The sequence below is a fragment of the Myotis brandtii genome, unplaced genomic scaffold, assembly GCF_000412655.1.
Source record: "Myotis brandtii unplaced genomic scaffold, ASM41265v1 scaffold94, whole genome shotgun sequence".
In the NCBI taxonomy this organism is placed as follows: domain Eukaryota; kingdom Metazoa; phylum Chordata; class Mammalia; order Chiroptera; family Vespertilionidae; genus Myotis; species Myotis brandtii.
In genome coordinates this window covers 1,388,036-1,408,030 of record NW_005371876.1, presented here as the reverse complement: position 1 = coordinate 1,408,030, position 19,995 = coordinate 1,388,036, and the positions used below count along the sequence as shown (strand labels likewise).

General features: G+C 43.9%; 1 protein-coding gene across 1 annotated transcript in view; it reads right to left on the bottom strand.

Annotated features, from left to right (window-relative positions):
• The window catches only part of DOCK5 (dedicator of cytokinesis 5), a 160,760-nt gene that overhangs the window by 81,133 nt on the left and 59,632 nt on the right, over positions 1-19,995 (bottom strand). Inside the window, exons 13-20 of the mRNA XM_014533084.1 lie at positions 16,574-16,698; positions 14,974-15,072; positions 13,656-13,728; positions 11,782-11,885; positions 10,410-10,593; positions 3,852-3,949; positions 3,524-3,613; positions 1,369-1,469 (exon numbers count right to left, since the gene is read on the bottom strand). Of these exons, the coding sequence (XP_014388570.1) occupies positions 1,369-1,469; positions 3,524-3,613; positions 3,852-3,949; positions 10,410-10,593; positions 11,782-11,885; positions 13,656-13,728; positions 14,974-15,072; positions 16,574-16,698 (874 nt within the window). The remainder of the gene's footprint in view (positions 1-1,368; positions 1,470-3,523; positions 3,614-3,851; positions 3,950-10,409; positions 10,594-11,781; positions 11,886-13,655; positions 13,729-14,973; positions 15,073-16,573; positions 16,699-19,995) is intronic.

Below are 19,995 nucleotides of genomic sequence, written 5' to 3'. Positions count from 1 at the left end.
AGATGTTCCTTGAAGGGAGAGATTGCCCATCTGAGACAGTTACCTTAAAGGGTGTCTATCTCATTCCCTTCCATCTGCCCAAACCTGTGGCAATCAGTGACTACTGAGCCAGAAGGAAACATCATGAGTGTGGGGAGACCAGGGCACCCTTGGTCACGAACTCCCGACAGACAGCCCTGGTTAGAGATTGCAGACAGCTCCTTTTGTCTTTCTAGAGCCTTCAGACGAGGCACTGTCTGAATCTTCTGCTAATTCACCCTTTTGAGGGCACTGATATTGTGAACTTCCCTTCTGGGAATCTCCGAGTTTCTAAGAGAAAATCCGGAGGAAACATGTGGCCAAATCCAGATTCCTCTCACCAGAGCGCTGCATTTCACTCTGTGTAATGAAAGTGCCTGTCAGGACCTCCTCGCCTATGGCTGCTGCCGGCGTGGAAAGTAAAGCCACTGGTATCGCTGCTACTTCCCCCCTGCAGTGGGCACTGAAGCCCCCGTTACGCTGCAGGACACCTCTTTTATGTCACGTGTGTATTATTATATTTCTGGACTCTCATGCAAATAAAACTAAGGAGTTGTATAACTCAGAACAGGACACAACGGATGCATGATTTGACCTAACGATCAGGTCAGCAGCTACCCCGACAGACCAGCCGGCAGCAATTGGCATGATCTGGCAAAAGCCTCTGTCAAAAGATCTTGCTGACCTCTGCTACATTCCTGTCACTACTTGTCACACGGCTTTGCAAAATAACTGGAATGACAGGCCACGTAGACCACATGATGAACTAAGCGCTCCTGGGCACAGTGCAGAGCGAACATTTGCTGCTCTCTTCAGTCAGGGACCAAAGACAGAAAGAAAGCTACGCCACGGAAGAGGGAGAGACCATTCCCTCTCATGCAAAGAAGGGGAAATGAAGTCCTCTCATAGTTTATGAGTAGTAATTCTACAGCACTGTGGCATAGGATTGAGAGCCTGACTTGCTCTTCTACCAGACATGGTTTTGTTTACTCCACTGTTTGATCCCCAGGGCCTCAGGCTAAGCTCACTGACACCCAATTGCAAAGATCCTGAGTATGGCCAGCTGTCCTGGCTGATGCTCCTGATGGCCACAGCTTCTCCCCTATATCTTCTGGAATCTTAAAGATATACAGCCTTATCTCTTCTCTCAGTTCCTAGAAGGAGAGCCTGAACTTCATACGTTTTCAGGGTAAGAATGTTAGATGGCCCCACTTTCCACCAGGAAGCTCAGAACAAATCTCTGCCCTTGGGGCCACGTTTACTCAGCCTACGACCCTTGGGTTTCTCAACAAGCAGATCGAAGAGTCCAAATTGGGCAACCCAACAGCAGGCTCCCGGAGTCGTACTCACACGTAGGCCAAGGTGGCACTGAAGTGCTTGTAAATGTAGGTTTCCAGGACGGGGTTAAAATGCTGAAACTTGATGTCTCCGATCAGTGAAATAATGAACACCTGTCACGGGAGGAACATAAATAGTAGCTCTGAACACACCCCAGGCTCTATGTCCACACCTGGATTTCACATCTGTTGCTCTTTCCTTCTTCACCACGTCTGCAGCATCCTCACTTTATATTCCAGCCCAAGTCATGTCTTGGGTTCCTTTCTATTTAACATGAACGGAGACTATGACGTGTCAGGCACCAAGTAAATGCTGCGAGGAAACCAGCGGAAGCACCCTGGCCTCAGGGACCTCGCTGTCTCAGTGCAGTGCACAAGGGACACAGTCGGGGAGACATGGGGCAGGAGAGAGGGGATACGGACAGGGTTTCCATGGGAAGAATAAACTCTGACCCGGATGCAGCTAAGGAAATATTCCATGGCATTCTCCTCCTGAGTGCAGTGTGGGAGCCCCAGTAACTGAACCTCACCAGACTTTTGCCCCGCAATTTTGCTCTCCTATCACTGTCAGGCACATAATCTGCTGCCGGGAGCCGGTCCATCCTTGCTGTTTCAAGGGACCTGGCATATATGGCATACTGTTCTTTCAGAACCTAGACACAGAACCTAGAGTCAGAACCTAGACACAGAACCTAGAGTCAGAACCTAGACACAGAACCTAGAGTCAGAACCTAGACACAGAACCTAGAGTCAGAACCTAGACACAGAACCTAGAGTCAGAACCTAGACACAGAACCTAGAGTCAGAACCTAGACACAGAACCTAGAGTCAGAACCTAGACACAGAACCTAGAGTCAGAACCTAGACACAGAACCTAGAGTCAGAACCTAGACACAGAACCTAGAGTCAGAACCTAGACACAGAACCTAGAGTCAGAACCTAGACACAGAACCTAGAGTCAGAACCTAGACACAGAACCTAGAGTCAGAACCTAGACACAGAACCTAGACACAGAACCTAGAGACAGGACTTGGCTGGAGATCCTAGACAGAATCTAGAGACAGAACCTAGCGAGAGAACCTGGCTAGAGAACCTGGAGAACCTAGACAGAACTTGGCTGGAGATCCTGGAGGGAGAACCTCGCTATGCTGATCAACTGAACGCTGGCCCCGTGTCATCCCTTCTTCGCTGACTCCGTCCACACCTTTGGGGACCCCTGGACCGGCTGGGGTTGGACCCCAGCAATCTGCAACTAACCTCTCAATTTTGCTCTCCTATCACTGTCAGGCACATAATCTGCAACTAACCTCTCTTTGCACCTGCACCTACTCATGAGGAAAGTGCAAAAGGAGCACCGAGGCTTCCCCAGGTGCCACTGTCCCTGCCCTGGCGCAGGAATGCATCCAGACCTTAGGCACCGGGCTCAGAGCCAGTTTCTTGTTCTCGGGACTTGACCAGGTGTGACCTCAGCTGGAGGCACTTCCTGTCTTATCATCCCTTATCATCCAGCCCTGAGTGCTTGCATTCACGTTTCTCCAAGCTGGAGAATGACCTAAAGCTACAAATTTACCTTCCAAATTCTGCACTGAACTTAAACCCTGACGAGAAAATAATGCTTGGCTTGGATGTGTCAGCCTTTTCCACTCTCCCCTTCCCCCCACCACTCTGGCCTTCCCAGATCACCTCTCCTGGTCTAGATTTCAGCTCCTGGAACGGACTGTGTGTTTAAGTGCTTTGTGTGACATTGAGTCATCTGCAGGGCTGTGTATCATACATATACGTGACTAAGATTCATCTCTGACTTGGGAAGTCAGTCTGCCTTGTGTGAACTCACATACACACATACGCTGCAAGCCACAAGCCTCTCTGAGTGGTTTCTCTTGGTGTGGGACTAGATAACTTTAAGGTGATTAAAGTAATTCCTGATTTCTAGTGTGATACAACCTTGTTTTCCCTCATGAGAAAGGGAAAGTACATCAAAATTGGGATCTATTAGGAAAGAGAAAAAAGAAAGGCTTTGAATCTAAACCAAATGTTTCTAATCTCACTTTCAGATATTTAGCCTCAAGAAATAGTCAAGACAGATGTATATGGATATGTATGCAGGAGGCATAACGAAAATTAACGGTTCAGAGAATAAACACTAGTTAATATGCTTAACTGCTTACCAGTGCATCAAACACAAGAAAGTCATATGTTTCATTGTCTGACATTTCCATCATTATATTAAAAAGTGCATCGAGTGTATCCTGCAAAAACTGAAGAAAGAAAAAAACAGAGAGGTTATTTGGTGGTTTTGGCTCAACTCCATACTGTAGAAATTCAGAGATAATTAGGTTTCAATAGCATAGGTTTTAAAATAGCATTTTCTTAAAAATCACACGCTTGCTTCCCAATGTAGATAACAAGTGTTATATTTACAAAGATAGGTTTAATTTAAAATGCTGAAGTAATAATATAGTGGGTATATTTCTAAGTATGGATATCTAAACGTACCTTAACAATCTCTCCTCCATCCACCTCCATTAACTTCTTTAGGTTGTGTTTAATATTCTGGAAGTTCGAACGCCAATTCAACAAGCCTAACAGGTCAACTAGGAGAAAAGAGCACAAACCATAAACATTAGACAGCGATTAGAAAGAGCAGCCCAGACCATTGCTGGATACAGCTGCAGAACTCTCTAGAAAAGACAATGGCTCTTAATGGTGGCCAATACCTCATAATACCTCATGTATTCCATTAATTTACTGTGTCCCATCTAACTCAGAGAAAAACTTTGTGGTCTTCTTTTATTTGTAAAAGATTTTTTAAAAATTAACCACTAATGTTCATAACCATAAAACAATACCTGAATAGAACTCACATTTTGCAATAATGACATCACAGCCACACAGCTGATGCCTAAAACACTCCCTTTTAAATGTATTTATTTTTAAGTAATCTTCCTACCTCTAATTTGCTGCACTGGTTAATTTCTCCCTAGTATGTGTGTCTCAGTAGATTCAAAGGGGAAAAGGGAACTTGTACACATGCATTAATGCTTTTAAACATCACACCCATATTGTGGAGCAGACTTTATTTTTTCCATTTTTGAGATGAGGAAACTGAGGCTTTGTGAAACTGAATTCCTTGCTTTAGGTCACACAACTGCCAGGAAGTGGTAGGAATGGAATCTAATTATAAACTCATCTGATTCCAAAAAATCATGTCATTGCTACTCTGACATATTATCTCCCTAGAGCTCTGCAAAGAAACAGACAAGCACCCTAGAAAAGTTGCTATTTCAAAGGAAGGCAGAACAGATTCATGGCCCCGTTGGGTAAGTCTGGGACAAAAATCTTCAGATGACTTCGCATTTAAAACGTAGACTTTTGAATCTTTAAGCCACTTACAGCTTTAATGAATGTTGGCTACTAAAGTGTCCCATGGAAATATAACAGGCATCTGGACTGTTACTATTTTGTTTAATACATCAAGTTACTATTGCCATTAACAGAGTTTTATCTAGTAAAAGAAGCAACACGTAATTTTTCATCAATGGACTTGTATAAATATATATGTAAGTAGTTGAAAACACATACTGTTCATTACAATAGTCATTGCTTCACTGGTGTTTGTTTTATTGTTATTAAATATTGTTTAATGTTTAATCTCTTGGAAGTCTCCTAAACGCAGTGCCTAGAGACATTGCACAAGGCCTGTCCACTGTCAACAGAATAAGGTCCCAGTACTACGCATGGAAGGCAGTTAGGCCGCACCTATGGTCCTGCTGCCACATCTCCCACCTTTCTCTCTGCATGCCTCATCCCCCACAGTGGCATGCTCTGAAATAGCTCCATGTCTTTGCATATATTCTTCTCTTTTTCTGAAATGTACACAAATACTATGTATTTGCAAGTCCCTACTTAAATTTTTTGAATACTCTTTATTTATTTTAATATGTTTTTATTTATTTCAAATAGAGGAAGGGAGGAGAGTGGGATAGAAACATCAATGATGAGAGAGAACCATTGATTAGTTGCCTCCTGCATGCACCCTACTTGGGGATCAAGCCTGCAACCCCACGCATGTGCCCTAACTGGGAATCGAACTGTGACCTCCTGGTCCACCTGCTCAACCACTGAGCCATACCAGCCAAGCCCTTTAAATTTCATGGCCCATCTCAAACTCTATTCCCTCTGGGAAGAACTTCCTAATCATTCTCTGCTGTTGGCACTCTTTCCTACATACCCATATCCATAACCATAAAATAACAAATAATAAAGACACTCTTGGTATCTCTTTCTCTTCCCATAGATTTGAGTCACTTGAGGGCAGGAATCATATTGCTTTTATTCTTGTACACCACCATGCTGCTATGTACCTAGTAGGTGTTCAATACATGTTTGATGAAAGACTGAATGAACAGATGAATAGATGGATGAAAAGAGAACTGGTAGCCCTGAGGAAGCTAGTCATGTGCTCAATATTAATTCTTTAATTCATTTATTCATTCATTCAGCATGTAATAACAGGCACTGTGCTAGGCCTGCCCATTAGGCACTGTCCTCTTTCATCTTCCCATCTCCACTTCTGTCACAGGCTAGTCAATGAGACCACTCCATCTACACTTCACTCCACTCACCGCTGCCTGAGAAAAAGGACTTACACACTCCAGTCACCCAGCAGCTTCAAGAAGTTGCAAAGAACCCATCGACCAGCCCGGAAGTTTACCCCCTAAACATGTTTGCATGCCTCGTCACTGCTCATGTTAGGAATCCATTTGGCATCTGATGAATCACAGGTCTTGAGGCTAGGAAAGTGGTGGCACGGTGTTATGGAAAGCCCTGGACTAGCTGTGTTTCTGCACCCATACAGGTTGATACATACAGCTCAAGCTAATTTTCATTGCTGTGTAACATCTACCCCCTTGTATAAATGCACCATAATTGTCTACTCATTCCACTGCCAATAAACATTAGGGTTGTTTCTAATTTTTTCTGTCACAAACAATTCTGCTGTGAACACTCTCATGTGTCTTCTGGACCAGGTGCAGTAGCTTCTCTGAGATACAAAACTGGAGTGGAATTTCTGGGTCATCAGGAATGACCATCTTCAACGGTACCAGGTATTATCAAATGTCCAAAGTTGTCCCAATTTCTATCCCCAAGAAAAGTATGTAAGAATTCAGGATACTCTAATTTATAATCCCAGAATTTAGGATAGTGAATACCTTTGGGAGAGGATTAGAAACCATAACACTTAATAATAATAATTTTTTAAAAACCCACTGGCCTTGGAGTTATTTATCTATTTTCAGATCCAAGACCACCACTTATGATCTTAGGCGAAATATTTTAGCACTTTGACTCAATTTTCTGGTCAGTAAACTGAGGTTACTAATGGGAATACTGGGTCTCCATGTGCGAGGGTTTGGGCGACTGTGAACAGCTGGCTCAAAACTGAAATCCCTTTTCCCTTTCCTGGAACAACAAATCTTCTCTCACCCTCCATCTGGGCCCAGCAACAAGTAATTCCATGTAAACAACCGGTCTGTTCTTGCTTTGAAAAAACTAATAAAGAGCCAACAAGCTCTGCCCGAACAAGGGCCTGTGGCTTTTCACCTTCTGAGTCTGAGTGGTCCTGGTACCGCTAGTAAGAAATGCCTTTGTCAGGTCTGTGTGAAAGAACAGCTACGCTCCTGATCAGGAAATGCTCTGAGATTGGTGGCTTCTTAATATTCTCCAGCTTCTTCTTTCTCAGAACAAATTCCATTGGTTCGTTATCTCTTACATCAAATTAGAGGAGAGCCAATGCATGAGGAACCCAGTCATTACCTGTCCCTCTGAAGGCCCTGCTTTCCTGATGCGCGTGCCGTCCTGCTGGCCTCCCCATCTTTCCCCTCTGTCCCCTTTCCTATCCCATCCTGCCGATGGAGGTCACTTCTCTCTGGTTAAGATCAGTTTGCCTCCTTCAACCTTTTTGGGAGGGGACATTATTTAAGGCTTTTTTTGGTTTGTTAGGATGAGTTTTTTGAGATCTAAACACTAGGAATGAGATGACAACAAAGGAAAGAGTACAGTACCCCCAACGGAACCTCTGTGATGATGGCAACGGTGCCTATCCGTGCTGGCCAACTGAAGTCACCAGCCCCGTGAAGCGCTGAGCCTTTGGAATGAGACTAGTGAACCTAAGGAACTGAATTCCTCCCCTCATTTACTTTTATCTGACCTAAATGTCCCAAGCTGCACGTGGCCAGTGGCTGTCAGCACAGCACAGGTTTAGAACACGTGGACAACTGGCGATGTAGATGCCGCAGGGCGAGTGTCTGAGCGGAATACTGCGACCTGGCAGTAGCTTCCTAAACGTTCAACACGGAGACAACCCTATCCGTGCTGGCCAACTGAAGTCACCAGCCCCGTGAAGCGCTGAGCCTTTGGAATGAGACTAGTGAACCTAAGGAACTGAATTCCTCCCCTCATTTACTTTTATCGGACCTAAATGTCCCAAGCTGCACGTGGCCAGTGGCTGTCAGCACAGCACAGGTTTAGAACACGTGGACGATGGGCAATGTAGATGCCGCAGGGTGAGTGTCTGAGCCGACTGAGTACTGCGACCTGGCAGTAGCTTCCAAAATGTTCGACGCAGAGACAAAAAGCAACATAACAATATGGTTTTCTCTAACAGAAATCCCTTTTTCTTTGTTTTAGAAATCATTTTCAGGCTCCTGTTACTTGTTTTCTTTGAGCTCTAATCTCTGGGAAGGATGATCTACTAGGTGTTTGATAAATGCTATCCCTCTTGAGTGTCCCTTGATAGTCTCAAAAGTACACTAATGCTTTATATAGGCTATTGCTATACTTAAAAAAAATAACATTTTGCCCTGGCTGGTTTGGATAAGTGGATAGAGCATCAGCCTGTGGACTGAAGGGTCACGAATTTGATTCCAGTCAAGGGCACATGCCTGGACTCGATCCCCAGTAGGGGGAGTGCAGGAGGTAGCCAATCAATGATTTTCTCTCATCATTGATATTTCTAGGTCTCTCTCCCTCTCCCTTCCTCTCTGAAATCAATGAAAAATAAATAAATAAATGTTTCCTTTAAAAAAAATAACATTTTGACATTTCATAGTTAAAAATTTGGAAAATACTGAAAGAAACAAAGAAAATAAGAACTATCTAAACTTTTGAAGTTGTTTCTTTTAGTCTTTTTCTGTGTATTTATAATGATGGTGACAGTAATAAGAGTTAATTCTCATATAGTGTTTCCAAGGGGCTAGACCAGCCGTGGGCAAATTACGGCCCGCGGGCCGGATCCGGCCTATTTGAAATGAATAAAACAAAAAAAAAAAAGACCGTACCCTTTTATGTAATGATGTTTACTTTGAATTTATATTAGTTCACACAAACACTCCATCCATGCTTTTGTTTCGGCCCTCCGGTCCATTTTAAGAACCCATTGTGGCCCTCGAGTCAAAAAGTTTGCCCACCCCTGGGCTAGACTCTTGCTTTGCTTTTACATATTTTAACTTACGTTGTTCTTTGAAACATACACTATTATACTCAAAATACTGAAAGAAACAAAGAAAATAAGAACTATCTAAACTTTTGAAGTTGTTTCTTTTAGTCTTTTTCTGTGTATTTATAATGATGGTGACAGTAATAAGAGTTAATTCTCATATAGTGTTTCCAAGGGGCTAGACTCTGTTGCTTTGCTTTTACATATTTTAACTTAGGACATTCTTTGAAACATATACTATTATACTTCCTTAAAGAAGAGGAAATCAAGTCACAGACAGATCAAGTGACTTGCCTAAGATGAAACAGCTAGTAAGTGGCAGAGCTGGGATTTGAACCCAGGCAACTGGCTCCAAGTTGTCCTCAGACATTTAAAGAAGACTGAGATTATACTCTACATAGTGCTAAAAAGTTTTCATGTCTTTGACTGTTTTGAAATATATTTGGCAATGGCATGTATTTTGTCCTTTAATTCCACTTTATAATTTAAACTGGTCCCAAGTATTGGATAGTTAGTTGTTTCAACTATTCCCCTCTTATGAAAAATAGGGAAAATCTTTATTCATTCATTTTTGTGCACCTCTCTCATTGTTTACTTCAGTTCAATTTCTAGGGGTCAAGTTACTGGGTCAAGGGGTCTGAATACCTTATAAATATTTGATATACCTTCTAAATCATCTTCCATAAATACTGTAACATTTCAACTCAACTCATATCAGCAGTTTATTATATTTACTTTTTACCTAACATATTGGAAAGTAAAAGCACACTCACCAAAAATTAAGCCAGAAAAAAGGCAAAACTATGGAGACAATATAAAGATCTAGGCCAAGACCGATTCTATTTCTCTGCCAGTGTCCTCCCCTTATTACCAACATCCCTTGTTACATTTATTACACAGGACACATTATCAGAGCTCTTTGCTCCCTTAAAGGAAAGAAACATAAGACTTTCCAATTTTATATGAATTAAATATTTAATTTTCTTTGTCCAGAATAGGACCTCATTTTAAGCCATTCTTTGAAAACAGTTCATAATTTAAAGTGGCTTTTTCCAAAGGATGTGTTCATGTCAGTACATAACCTACAAAATGGCAAATGATTAAATCAGTTATACAGATCTGTAGCATGATGAATGCCAATTTACAGTAACCGTCACCAGACTTGTATGCCGAGGCCTAAAGGTTGCTGCAACAGAAGTCAGCACTAACCTGACTCTCCCATTTGCTCAGACTGCATTTACTAAACACTGTCATAAATCCAGAAAAGAAACCTCACCAGGTCCTGGTAATGAATACATTTAGAGGTTTGACAATATTAAAAAATGCACAAATGCTTTTTATCCTGTTTGAAAGATGGACAACAAGACCCCAGAAGGCGCTTCAGCTATCGGGTCAGGACCTCTCGTCCCTGGCCATCTCCTGAAGAGCAGAGAACCCAGTCCAAGTGCCCAGCACCCATGTCCGAAGACGTGGCCCACGTGGTCCAGCCAGAGCCTAGCGGGAGGCCCAGGAGGCCTAAGAAGAGCGCGCTTAGGGCCCCTCCGTCCCACACCTACCGTTCTGCGTGAGCTTCGTGGAGCAGATGAGGGTGGCGATCTGGAAACTGTCTTTGGTGCTCTCCTTGGTGGCGGCAAAGCTGGCCTGGGTTTTGGATGCTTGCAGCTCTTTTTCTTCCATCTCTGCCTTGGTCCCAGGCAGGGTCAGGTAGAACTTAGCGTCTTCCATTTTCTTGTTGTCTCCCTGGAAAGGCAGCATGTCAGGAAGATCAAAGGAGGGGCACAGCCTCTACACGCCAATGAAGACGGTGCCTTTCCGGCATGAGAAATGAGGTTTCATCAAATTAAACCAGGTCCCTTCCAACTCCGAGAACTGTGGCCCTACCCAGGGTGGGAGCCCAGACTCAAACTGAATAAACATGGAGTAAGTTGTGAGCTAGACTAAGAATAGCCTAGGTGTCTGCTATAAATACATAAATAAATAATAAAGAATAAGGTTGGAATTTATTATCTGGAACCTCTAAATGGTCACAATTATGCATCATTGGGTTGACTGGGGTCACTGGGAAGAAATAGCTTGCCCTGCCTTCCCAACTATCTATGAACTAATTATAGCTATTAAGAAAAATACAGATCAGTCGGGTACATCTCAAAAAAGCTGCCAACCCCATGATACTGTTGGATGGACGAGATCTTCTGGCATCTACTTTCCACCCTAAAATCTCAGTAGATGCGATAGCTCTGCAGCAGTTAGAAGACAAGACTGTCAGGGAAGGAAACGATGCCCGATAGCAGAGAAGTGGTGTCTGGCTCACGCTGATATGAAAAACACATCCTACCACACTCTAACCAAGCCCAACAGTGCAACTGTCTACACGCCACACAGGGTGACGCAAAGGCAAGCGGGCAGCCACGAGCGCCACGTGCAGGAGAGGGAGACTAATACTGAACTCACTCCTTCCAGAAAGCGGAGGGGAGACCACGCAGCCAGGGGGATGTAGCCTTCGGGATGCTAGACTTAAAGGGGCAAACACACGCAGCTCTAGAGAAGTTTTGTTTGTTTTTTAATCCTCACTGGATGAGTGAGGATATGTTTTCCATTGATTCTAGAGAGAGTGGAAGGGAGCGGGGAAGAGGAGGGAGGGAGAGAGACACAGATGTGACAGAGACACAGCGATTGGTTGCCTCTCAACGCACCCTGACCCAGGGGCGGGGATCGGACCTGCAACCCAGGTACATGCCCTTGACAGGGAATTGAACTGGAGAACCTTCAGTGCACGGGCCGGGATGCTCTAACCATTGGTCCATGCTGGCCAGGACTAGAGAAGTTTTTGATGTTTATAGGTATAAGTCTGAAAGGAACCTTCAGAACCAATTTCAGAGGGAGTAAACATTTCCTCAGTGATTTTCTGAGGCTCGTTCTGTGCACCACCTTATAAACCACCAGATCGTGCCTCCCGTCCTGCAGGGTGGTGCCGTCCGCCTTCATCAGCTTCACGAAGGCCACCCCAAATGCTCGCTCCGATCGATCTCTGGCTGAAAAGACAGAAACAGCGAGTCTGAGCAGTGCAGAGAGGTGGTCAGGAAGTGATGGCTATGACGTCCGGCTTCACATTTTGCTCTGGGGTGTGACGTTCAATCATGCCGTAAGCAGCACAGTTCAGCAAGTTACAATCATACAGTGTGTGTCACAGGATTCTTAAAGGAAGTATTTCCCACACTGAAATCTTCTGGTACCTCCACTATGCTCTTCTCCCTATGTTTACAAATGAATGAGGCCAGCAACCCCTAGATGATCTAAATCAGAAATGTGGGTGTGGACACCGACTCCACCCCATGTCATCTCCATGTACTGAATACCCCTGGGACCTGTGCCATTCTTCTCCATCCCCTCTGTTTCTGCCTAAGTTCAGGCCACCCCCACTTCTTCCCTCTATTTCTACAATGGTTATCCATTCTCCTTTCGATGACCATCTGGGCTATGTCCAACATGATAATATTATTAATAAAGCTGCTTTAAACATGTACCAAACGTGTACCCACCGCCATAACACACCCTTTAATGGCTCCTTCATACAGGGCTCAAAAGAACCTTCATCTTTCGTGATCTGGCTCCAGCCCACCTGGCAAGATTGTCAACCCAGGCTCTACCACTTCCTGGCAGTGTGCATTTGACCAAGGACTTAACCCCTCTGTGCTCAGTTTCCTTATAGGTAAGTGTGGATTAAAGTAGTATGCACTTTATCAGATTATTGTGGGTATAAACAAGGTGGTGTGTAAATGGAGCTTCACTGAGTGTCTGGTACAAACTAAGGCTGGATAAATGCTCTGCATAGAGCCGTACGAAATTGCTGATATTTGACACTGACCGACAAAGTGGCCATTTCATGTCGTTCAACCTGAAATTATGATTGCTCCCCCTGCTCCCGTTCGGCTCTACTGAGCTCACTTTGGTTTTCAGGCACTTTTCTGCACTGTCACTCCCTGTTGAGCGAACTTCTAGTCCCCTTCAGGCCTCACCTACGTTGTAGGAAATCTCATGCATGAACCCCCTAATGGGCGAGGTGCCGGGCTCCGTGTTCCCCACAGCTCTGTGCTGCTGTGGCCGTACTCCCGCTCTGAACGTGGTCTCCTCTTCTCTTGCTCAGCTTCCTCACCTGCCCACAGAGGCCCTTCAGAGCAGTGGCCGTGCCCCGTCTGCTGGGACATACCCAGGGCCTGGTCTGGTACATAGATGGCTCGACTACATCCAGTTTGAAATAAAAAACTGCATTTTTTATGTGCTAAATGAGAACAAGATACTTGGGAGAAATTTTGTGATTAATCTGAAAACAATCATTTTTCTTCTCTGTTCACACTTAAGGGCAGCCTTTACATTTATCTGTAATCGAAGACTTGAAATGAGAAAAGTGGTCATTTGGGGAGACAACAGATTAAACAGTTTCATATTAAATAGTTTTCTTGCTGCAGGACTTTTCAGCAACACACAGTGTGACTGTTTCAGGGAGAGGTAAGTTATAGCATTTCCTATTCCTGTGGACTATGAAACCCTTTTTGTCATAGAGTATCTATTAGCATCTCACAAAATTTTAGTGCTCACTGAACACATTTGGGGGAAATTCTGATATAAAATAATAACAGATCTTAGAAGCCCAGGAAAATTCTTTTTTTTTCTTTCTGATTTCCAAGCACCAATGAGTTCTGAAATGAAGATGCCAAGTATCTTGTTCTCCAGGCCCACGCAAGCACACCAAGCAAGAACATGTCTGTTTCACACGGAGATGTCCCAGACCTCCTGGTACTCACATTCCTGCGATGATCGGTGTCGGAAGGTGAACCGTATATGGCAGCGAGTAACCTCTTCGATAGCAATGGATACCTGCATAATAGGAAGAAATCAATAGCTTACACACATATATATTACTTTGTTCTCAGAGCTCGTTTTACAGAGTCAGGCTTAGTTTTAGAGTCCTGTCCCGGCACTAATTCCTATAAACTGAGATTTGGCGGGAGGTTTCAGTCAAAGGATTTAGCTATTTTCAAGCCAAAAGACTCTCGGGAGAAGATCATCTTTGCTGTTTATGGAAGATCCTGGGAATGGAGATGATCCACTTTTCTAGTGTTTTCTTGTTTGAAACAGGAAATACTTCAGAGGGAAAACATGAGCACTTTGAGGTTCATACAGGACCTTTCAGATTGCAAGGTGTATATATGGTAATAATTCGGGCCTATAATAGAAGGAAAAGGTATATACTGGGGACAAGAAAGAATTTACCGCTCATATGAAGATGGGGGACAAGAAAAATGGAAGTATGAGGCAATGAAAAGAGCAGAGAACTTAGGCAAACGGTTAGATAAATCCTGGCACAATTTCCAATGGAGTATTATACAAGTATCAAAAAATACATTTCTGAGTAACTTTAATGCTTCGAGATAAAGTAGTTTTTAAAAGCACAGTATAAATTTGTATAAACAGCATAACTGAAAACACCTGAAGTATATGAAATTGTGGACAATAGTTACTTCTGAATGGAGATATTAATGCAAATGTGTATTTATGCATATTTCCTGAGCTTTCTTGGAGAGCTCTGAACACGTGGGCAACCAGAAAGAGCGCTGGAGCAGCTACAGGGCCTGGGAATCGAGCCTCTTCTCCAAGCCGCGGGCACCTAGTCAGAAGGGCTTTAAAAAACAGAATGTTTCAGTCGCAGGGCTACTGAGAAGCTCACAGAAGATGACTGATCGGAAAAGCACGCTGGAATTTGTAATATACGTATTTAAACTGAAAAGAGGCCCAGAAAACTTGGTTAGAGGCCAAGAAGCAAATAAAGTTAGGCAACTGCTGGCAGAGTGGGAAAGTTCTCGTTTGGATTTGGACCATCTTGGCAGCCTACTGTATCATTACAACAGTCTCTCTATTCAAATTTCTACACATTAACGAAGAAGAATGTCATTCAAGAAATCTGACTCTTACACAGAATTGTAATGATCAGTTCATTACAATTACTTATTGCACACCACAAGCAACCCATCTACAACTTCCAGATAAGGTAGGAATGATTTGTAGGTAAAAGGAAGAAAGGAATGTGAACCAGGTTTAATTATGATAGGCGTCTATTCTCACCTTGACAGTCTCATACCAACAGGGCTGTTTGACTTGGTAATAGACCACTGATTTGTACTCCGAAATGCCTTCGTATCCAGCGCCGGGATGAAGTGCTTTCTTTAGATGGAGAGAAAAAGTTAGGAGATAATGTCATTAGAACAATAAAAGAACCTGCACAGCACTCATAAGCCCTCCGCATGGCCAGTGCAGGCCTGACCACCGGCACCCACAAGCTGACTCCATTTGGGGATGAAGAGTAGAGTAAGAATGAGTTTCTACAACCCTACCTGAGGGTCTAAATGTGGGTATCAATAAGGGATCCAGCACCGTCCTAACACTCCTCTTTGCTGCAACATTGATGCCCCACACCCCACCGCCCTCAGACATACACTCTCTTTTCTTCCCTCTCCTTCCCGGGAGCAGAGGCCCGTGAGCTGGCCGGCAACTGTGAGCACACGGCTGTGAGGTTCTGTGGACTCTGCTTTGAGGACCGGGTGCGTAGGTACAGCATGTTCACTGAAACTCAGGGCTGTCTCTTCCTAGTAATGAACCTCTCAGCTCAGTAGACCAGGCTTCAGTGGGGCACTGCCCAGCTGGTCAGCAAAGCCGTGAAATGACCAACTCGGAGAAGATGTGTACTTGAACTCAGGGGCTAAGGGGCTCTACCGATAGCACAAATAAACCACCCCCACCGCATGGCCCACAGCATTCTGCTTGTCCCGTGACACAGAACACTGAGTCACTTAGTGGACTGTTTCCTTCAAAGACTCTAACATCCAGGGGAGGGGGCAGGACTGTATGTCTCGCTGTCCCTCAGATGCCTGTGCAGCAAAGCACACAGGGAGCGGAGGGAGCTGGCAGTTTGAGTCTTGGATTCCAAAGCAGGTAACTAAGGCCCAGACAGAGGAGCCAGATGCCAGCTGCGACAAAGAAGCCTCCTGCCTATCTCCTCTCCCATGTCTTCTCCATTCGGGCAGTCGGAACTCTGGTTGGAGGGCCAGGATACCTGGATCCATTCCCAGCTCCACCACTCACTCCTGTTTCCCTGAGAAAATACTTATTCTTTCTGGGCTGCAGTTTCCTGATACTGAAACTAACAGCCCATTGTAGCTGACCTCTAACCATGACCTCTAAGCACCAGGCTTCCACTTGGAAGCTCCCTCATGGGTGTGTCTCCTGCTCTCCACTCGCCTGGGGAGGAAAAGTGGCTCTGAGCGCCTCCTGGGCACACGCCCCTGCGCTCAAGCCCCAGGGGAACTTGGCCTGGAAGGGGCTACACAGTTTGGAAATGATAAAGAGCCTCTGCGTGTACATGAGATCGGTAGTGGCTTGAGATGTTTCTTAGCCCAGGAGAAATGTAAAAATAAGAGTCTCAATGGTTTTCTTACTAAAGCTGGTCAAGGCTAATCACAAATTTAACAGGTTTCATATTTTTTCCTTATGAAAAACCAAATGCACCCTAATGTGGAGAACAATCAACTCCGGGCCAGAAGGCCCTCGTTGTTGTAAAGAAGTGGGGGAAAGGGGACATCTGTAACACTTTCAACAATAAAGATAAATTAAAAAAAAAATAGGAAGGAATGTGTGATGGCAGAGCACTTCTGGGCGTGGTGCGTACCTCCAAGGTATTGCCCTCCTCGTCACACACAGACATGGTCACCTCCACGTTCTTTGGCGTCTTCTTTTTCCCTTTGTCAAACTCCCCATGGATCAGGGTGACATAAATATCATTCCGAACATCTCCTGTAACAAGACAACCGTCCTGTGAATGGTGCTGAGAGAATCACTTTTAAGTTTTCTGATAGACAAACTCTAAGTAAACTAGGAATGGCCAGGTCTGACTCTATAGTGAGCTACTCATACCGCACTTTTTCTACATATTGTTCTCTTCCCATTACCTCATTCTACCTCTCCACAGATGCCCATCTGCCTCTGAAGTGTGGTTTTTAAAGAATGAACTATTTTCAATAGCAGTCTTTATTCTATTTAATAATTGCTGTCTAATAAAGTACACGATGTATTTTATTGGCTTATAGTATCATGTTTTTTAAATGCCTTTGAGAGTGTGGTATTTTATTTTATTTTTTTATTTTATGTATACAGATTGATTGATTTCAGAGAGGAAGGCAGAGGGAGAGAGAGGTAGAAACATCAATGATGAGAGAGAATCATTGATTGGCTGCCTCCCACAAGCTCCCCCACTGGAGATTGAGCCCGCAACCCAGGCATGTGTCCTTCACCAGAATCAAACCAGGGACCCTTCAGTCTGCAGGTCGACACTCTATCCACTGAGCCAAATAGGCTAGGGCGAGAGTGTGGTATTTTAATGCATCTGAAATAATGAAAGCTGATATTTATCAAGTGCTTACTATGTACTAGGCACTGTTAAAAGTATCTTATACTGCCCTAGCTGGTTTGGCGCTGTGGATAAAGTGTTGCCCGAAGACTGAAGGGTCCCGGGTTTGATTCCAGTCAAGGGCATGTATGCCTTTGCAGGCTCGATCCCTGGCCCTAATCGGGCACGGGCAGGAGGCAAGCAATTGATGTTTCTCTCTCTCTGTCTCTCCCTCTCCCTTCTAAAAGTCAATGGGAAAATATTCTCAGGAAAGGATTAACAAAAAATAAATAAATAAAGTGTCTTATATGCAATAATTTAATTAATGCACATAACAACCTGATGAGGTAGACACTATTTCTGAAAGCCTATAAAATATTTTGTTTATGTGAATCAGCTTAATTGTTTTTACTGATATCAGAATAATTTCTGCTTGTCATATTTTTGGTTAACTAGCACAAAAATTTTTAAATGAATTAATTAGTAAAATGTAGCCCTCCTCCCCACAATAAAGACAAAATTTAAATGTTATTGAGACACAGAAATGAAACCTGGAATGCATGAAAGGTAAGCCTAGTTCCTGGGTGGAAAGACAGTATTATAAAAATAACTCCAACATCTGTACTACATAAACTGCCTCCCAGGGTAAAAATAAAATCTTGGAGGACTACAAGAAAATCGAGGTGCATATTTACACACATCATTTTCATCGCTTATCTGACTGGAAAAAAAATTAAGATATTGCTAACAACTGGTGAGGGTAAAGAAAAAGGGGTTTATTTATATATTACAGTTTGAAATCTTAATGACATATTCTTTGTCAGTAGAGAAGTTGACAGTTTGTGTCAAAAACCTTAACTGACACAGCAACTTCACTGGTAATATTTATTTTAAAGTATTAAAAATGTGGGCCTTGCCCTGGTCGGTTGCTCAGTGGTTAGAGCATCTGCCCACGAACTGAACTGTCTGGGGTTCGATTTCAGTCAAGGCTTAGTCCTAGCCCCGGTTGGGAGGCAACCAATCGATGTGTCTCTCTGACATCTATGTTTCTCTCTCGCTGTCTCTCCCCTTCCCTTCCACTCTCCCTAAAAATATCAATGGAAAAAATATCCTCAGATGAGGATTAACACCAAAAAAAATGTGAGTCATGATTATCCATAAGGATATTCATTGTGATATTGTTCATGAAAGTGAGCACTTGGAAAGTCCCTCAGTTTCCAACAATAAAGCAGCTGGTAGAATAAATGATGGCACCATCAGATAAGATAATATTCATTTAAAGCACTGATTGAGCAGCTACTCTGTACTAAGCACTGTACCGAGTGTGGGAGACATGCACGAGCCTCACTCTCAAGCAGCTCATTATCAGATAATCACACGATGAAATGCATCATCATAAATCAGGGAACAGGCCAGGCTCTGTGAAGCATAACCCTAAGTTCCAACCTTGTCGGGAACGTAGGGGCATCTTCCTTTGAGCTGACATTGGAGGGATGAGAGTGAGAGAGAGCAACAGCAGCATGTGCACACGCCCAGAGGTAGCCGACCTATAATGAAGTGTTCCCAATGCGGGGTGGGGTCTGGTGTGAAATAAGGCTACAGGGACAGGCAGGAGTCATGTTTCCTTAAGCTTGCAGGCCAAGCTAAGAATCTGTGCCTTCATCCTAAACATAAACAGAAGTCATCAAAATGTTTTCAGCATGGGAGGAGGGGACAAAATTAGGTGGGCTTTCATAAAAGCTTACTCATGCTGCAGCGTGGAGAAGAGGAAATGAAGTGAGAGCAAGCAGAAACAGGGAAACCAGTTAGGAAGGTCATGTCCAGGGAAGAGATGATAGTGGCTACCGCTCAGGTAGTGGCAATGGAGACAGAGAGAAGGCTGTGGCTTTTTTAAAAAATATTTTTTTTATTGATTTTAGAGAAGGAGGGAGAGGGAGAGAGAGATAGAAACATTAATGATGAGAGAGAATCATTGATCGGCTGCCTGCACGCCCCACACTGGGGACTGAGCCTGCAACCTGGGCATGTGCCCTGACCAATCACTGAACCAGTGAACTCCTGGTTCATATAGGTCAACGCTCAACCACTGAGCCATGGAGGCTGGGCAAGGCTGTGGACTTAACAGACCTTTTAAAGGTAAAACTGGCAGGTCTTGTCCAGGAATTTTGAGTGAGGTGTAAAGGAAAGGGAGGGGTCGAGAGTGACTTTCAGACCTCTTATTTGTGCATCTGGCTGGAGAGGGGGCCACTCTCTGTTGATAAAACTCAACAAAAGATGCACAGGGTTACACTTCCCAACTGGGAACTCTGAGCAAGAACTAAGCAACTAAAGAGAGGAGAGTAGCCCAGTCAGGGAACAGTATCTAGTAGGGTCCTGAGGCAGAAAGTGGTTGGATCGATGGTGACTGAGCTCAAGGGAGTGGCCCTGGGGCGTCAGAGATGGATTTGGAGGCAACTAACACACAAAGGCCAAGTGAGTAGGAGAGAGCACCTAGGGAGAGAAAGCAGATGAGAAGCAAAGGAGGCCTGTTACGGGCTGAATTGTGTCCCCCTAAATTCTTGTGTTGAGGTCTCAGCCCTCAGTACCTCAAGATTTGACCGTATTTGGAGACCGGCCCTTTATTTATTTATTTATTTAGAATATATTTTATTGATTTTTTACAGAGAGGAAGGGAGAGGGATAGAGAGCCAGAAACATCAATGAGA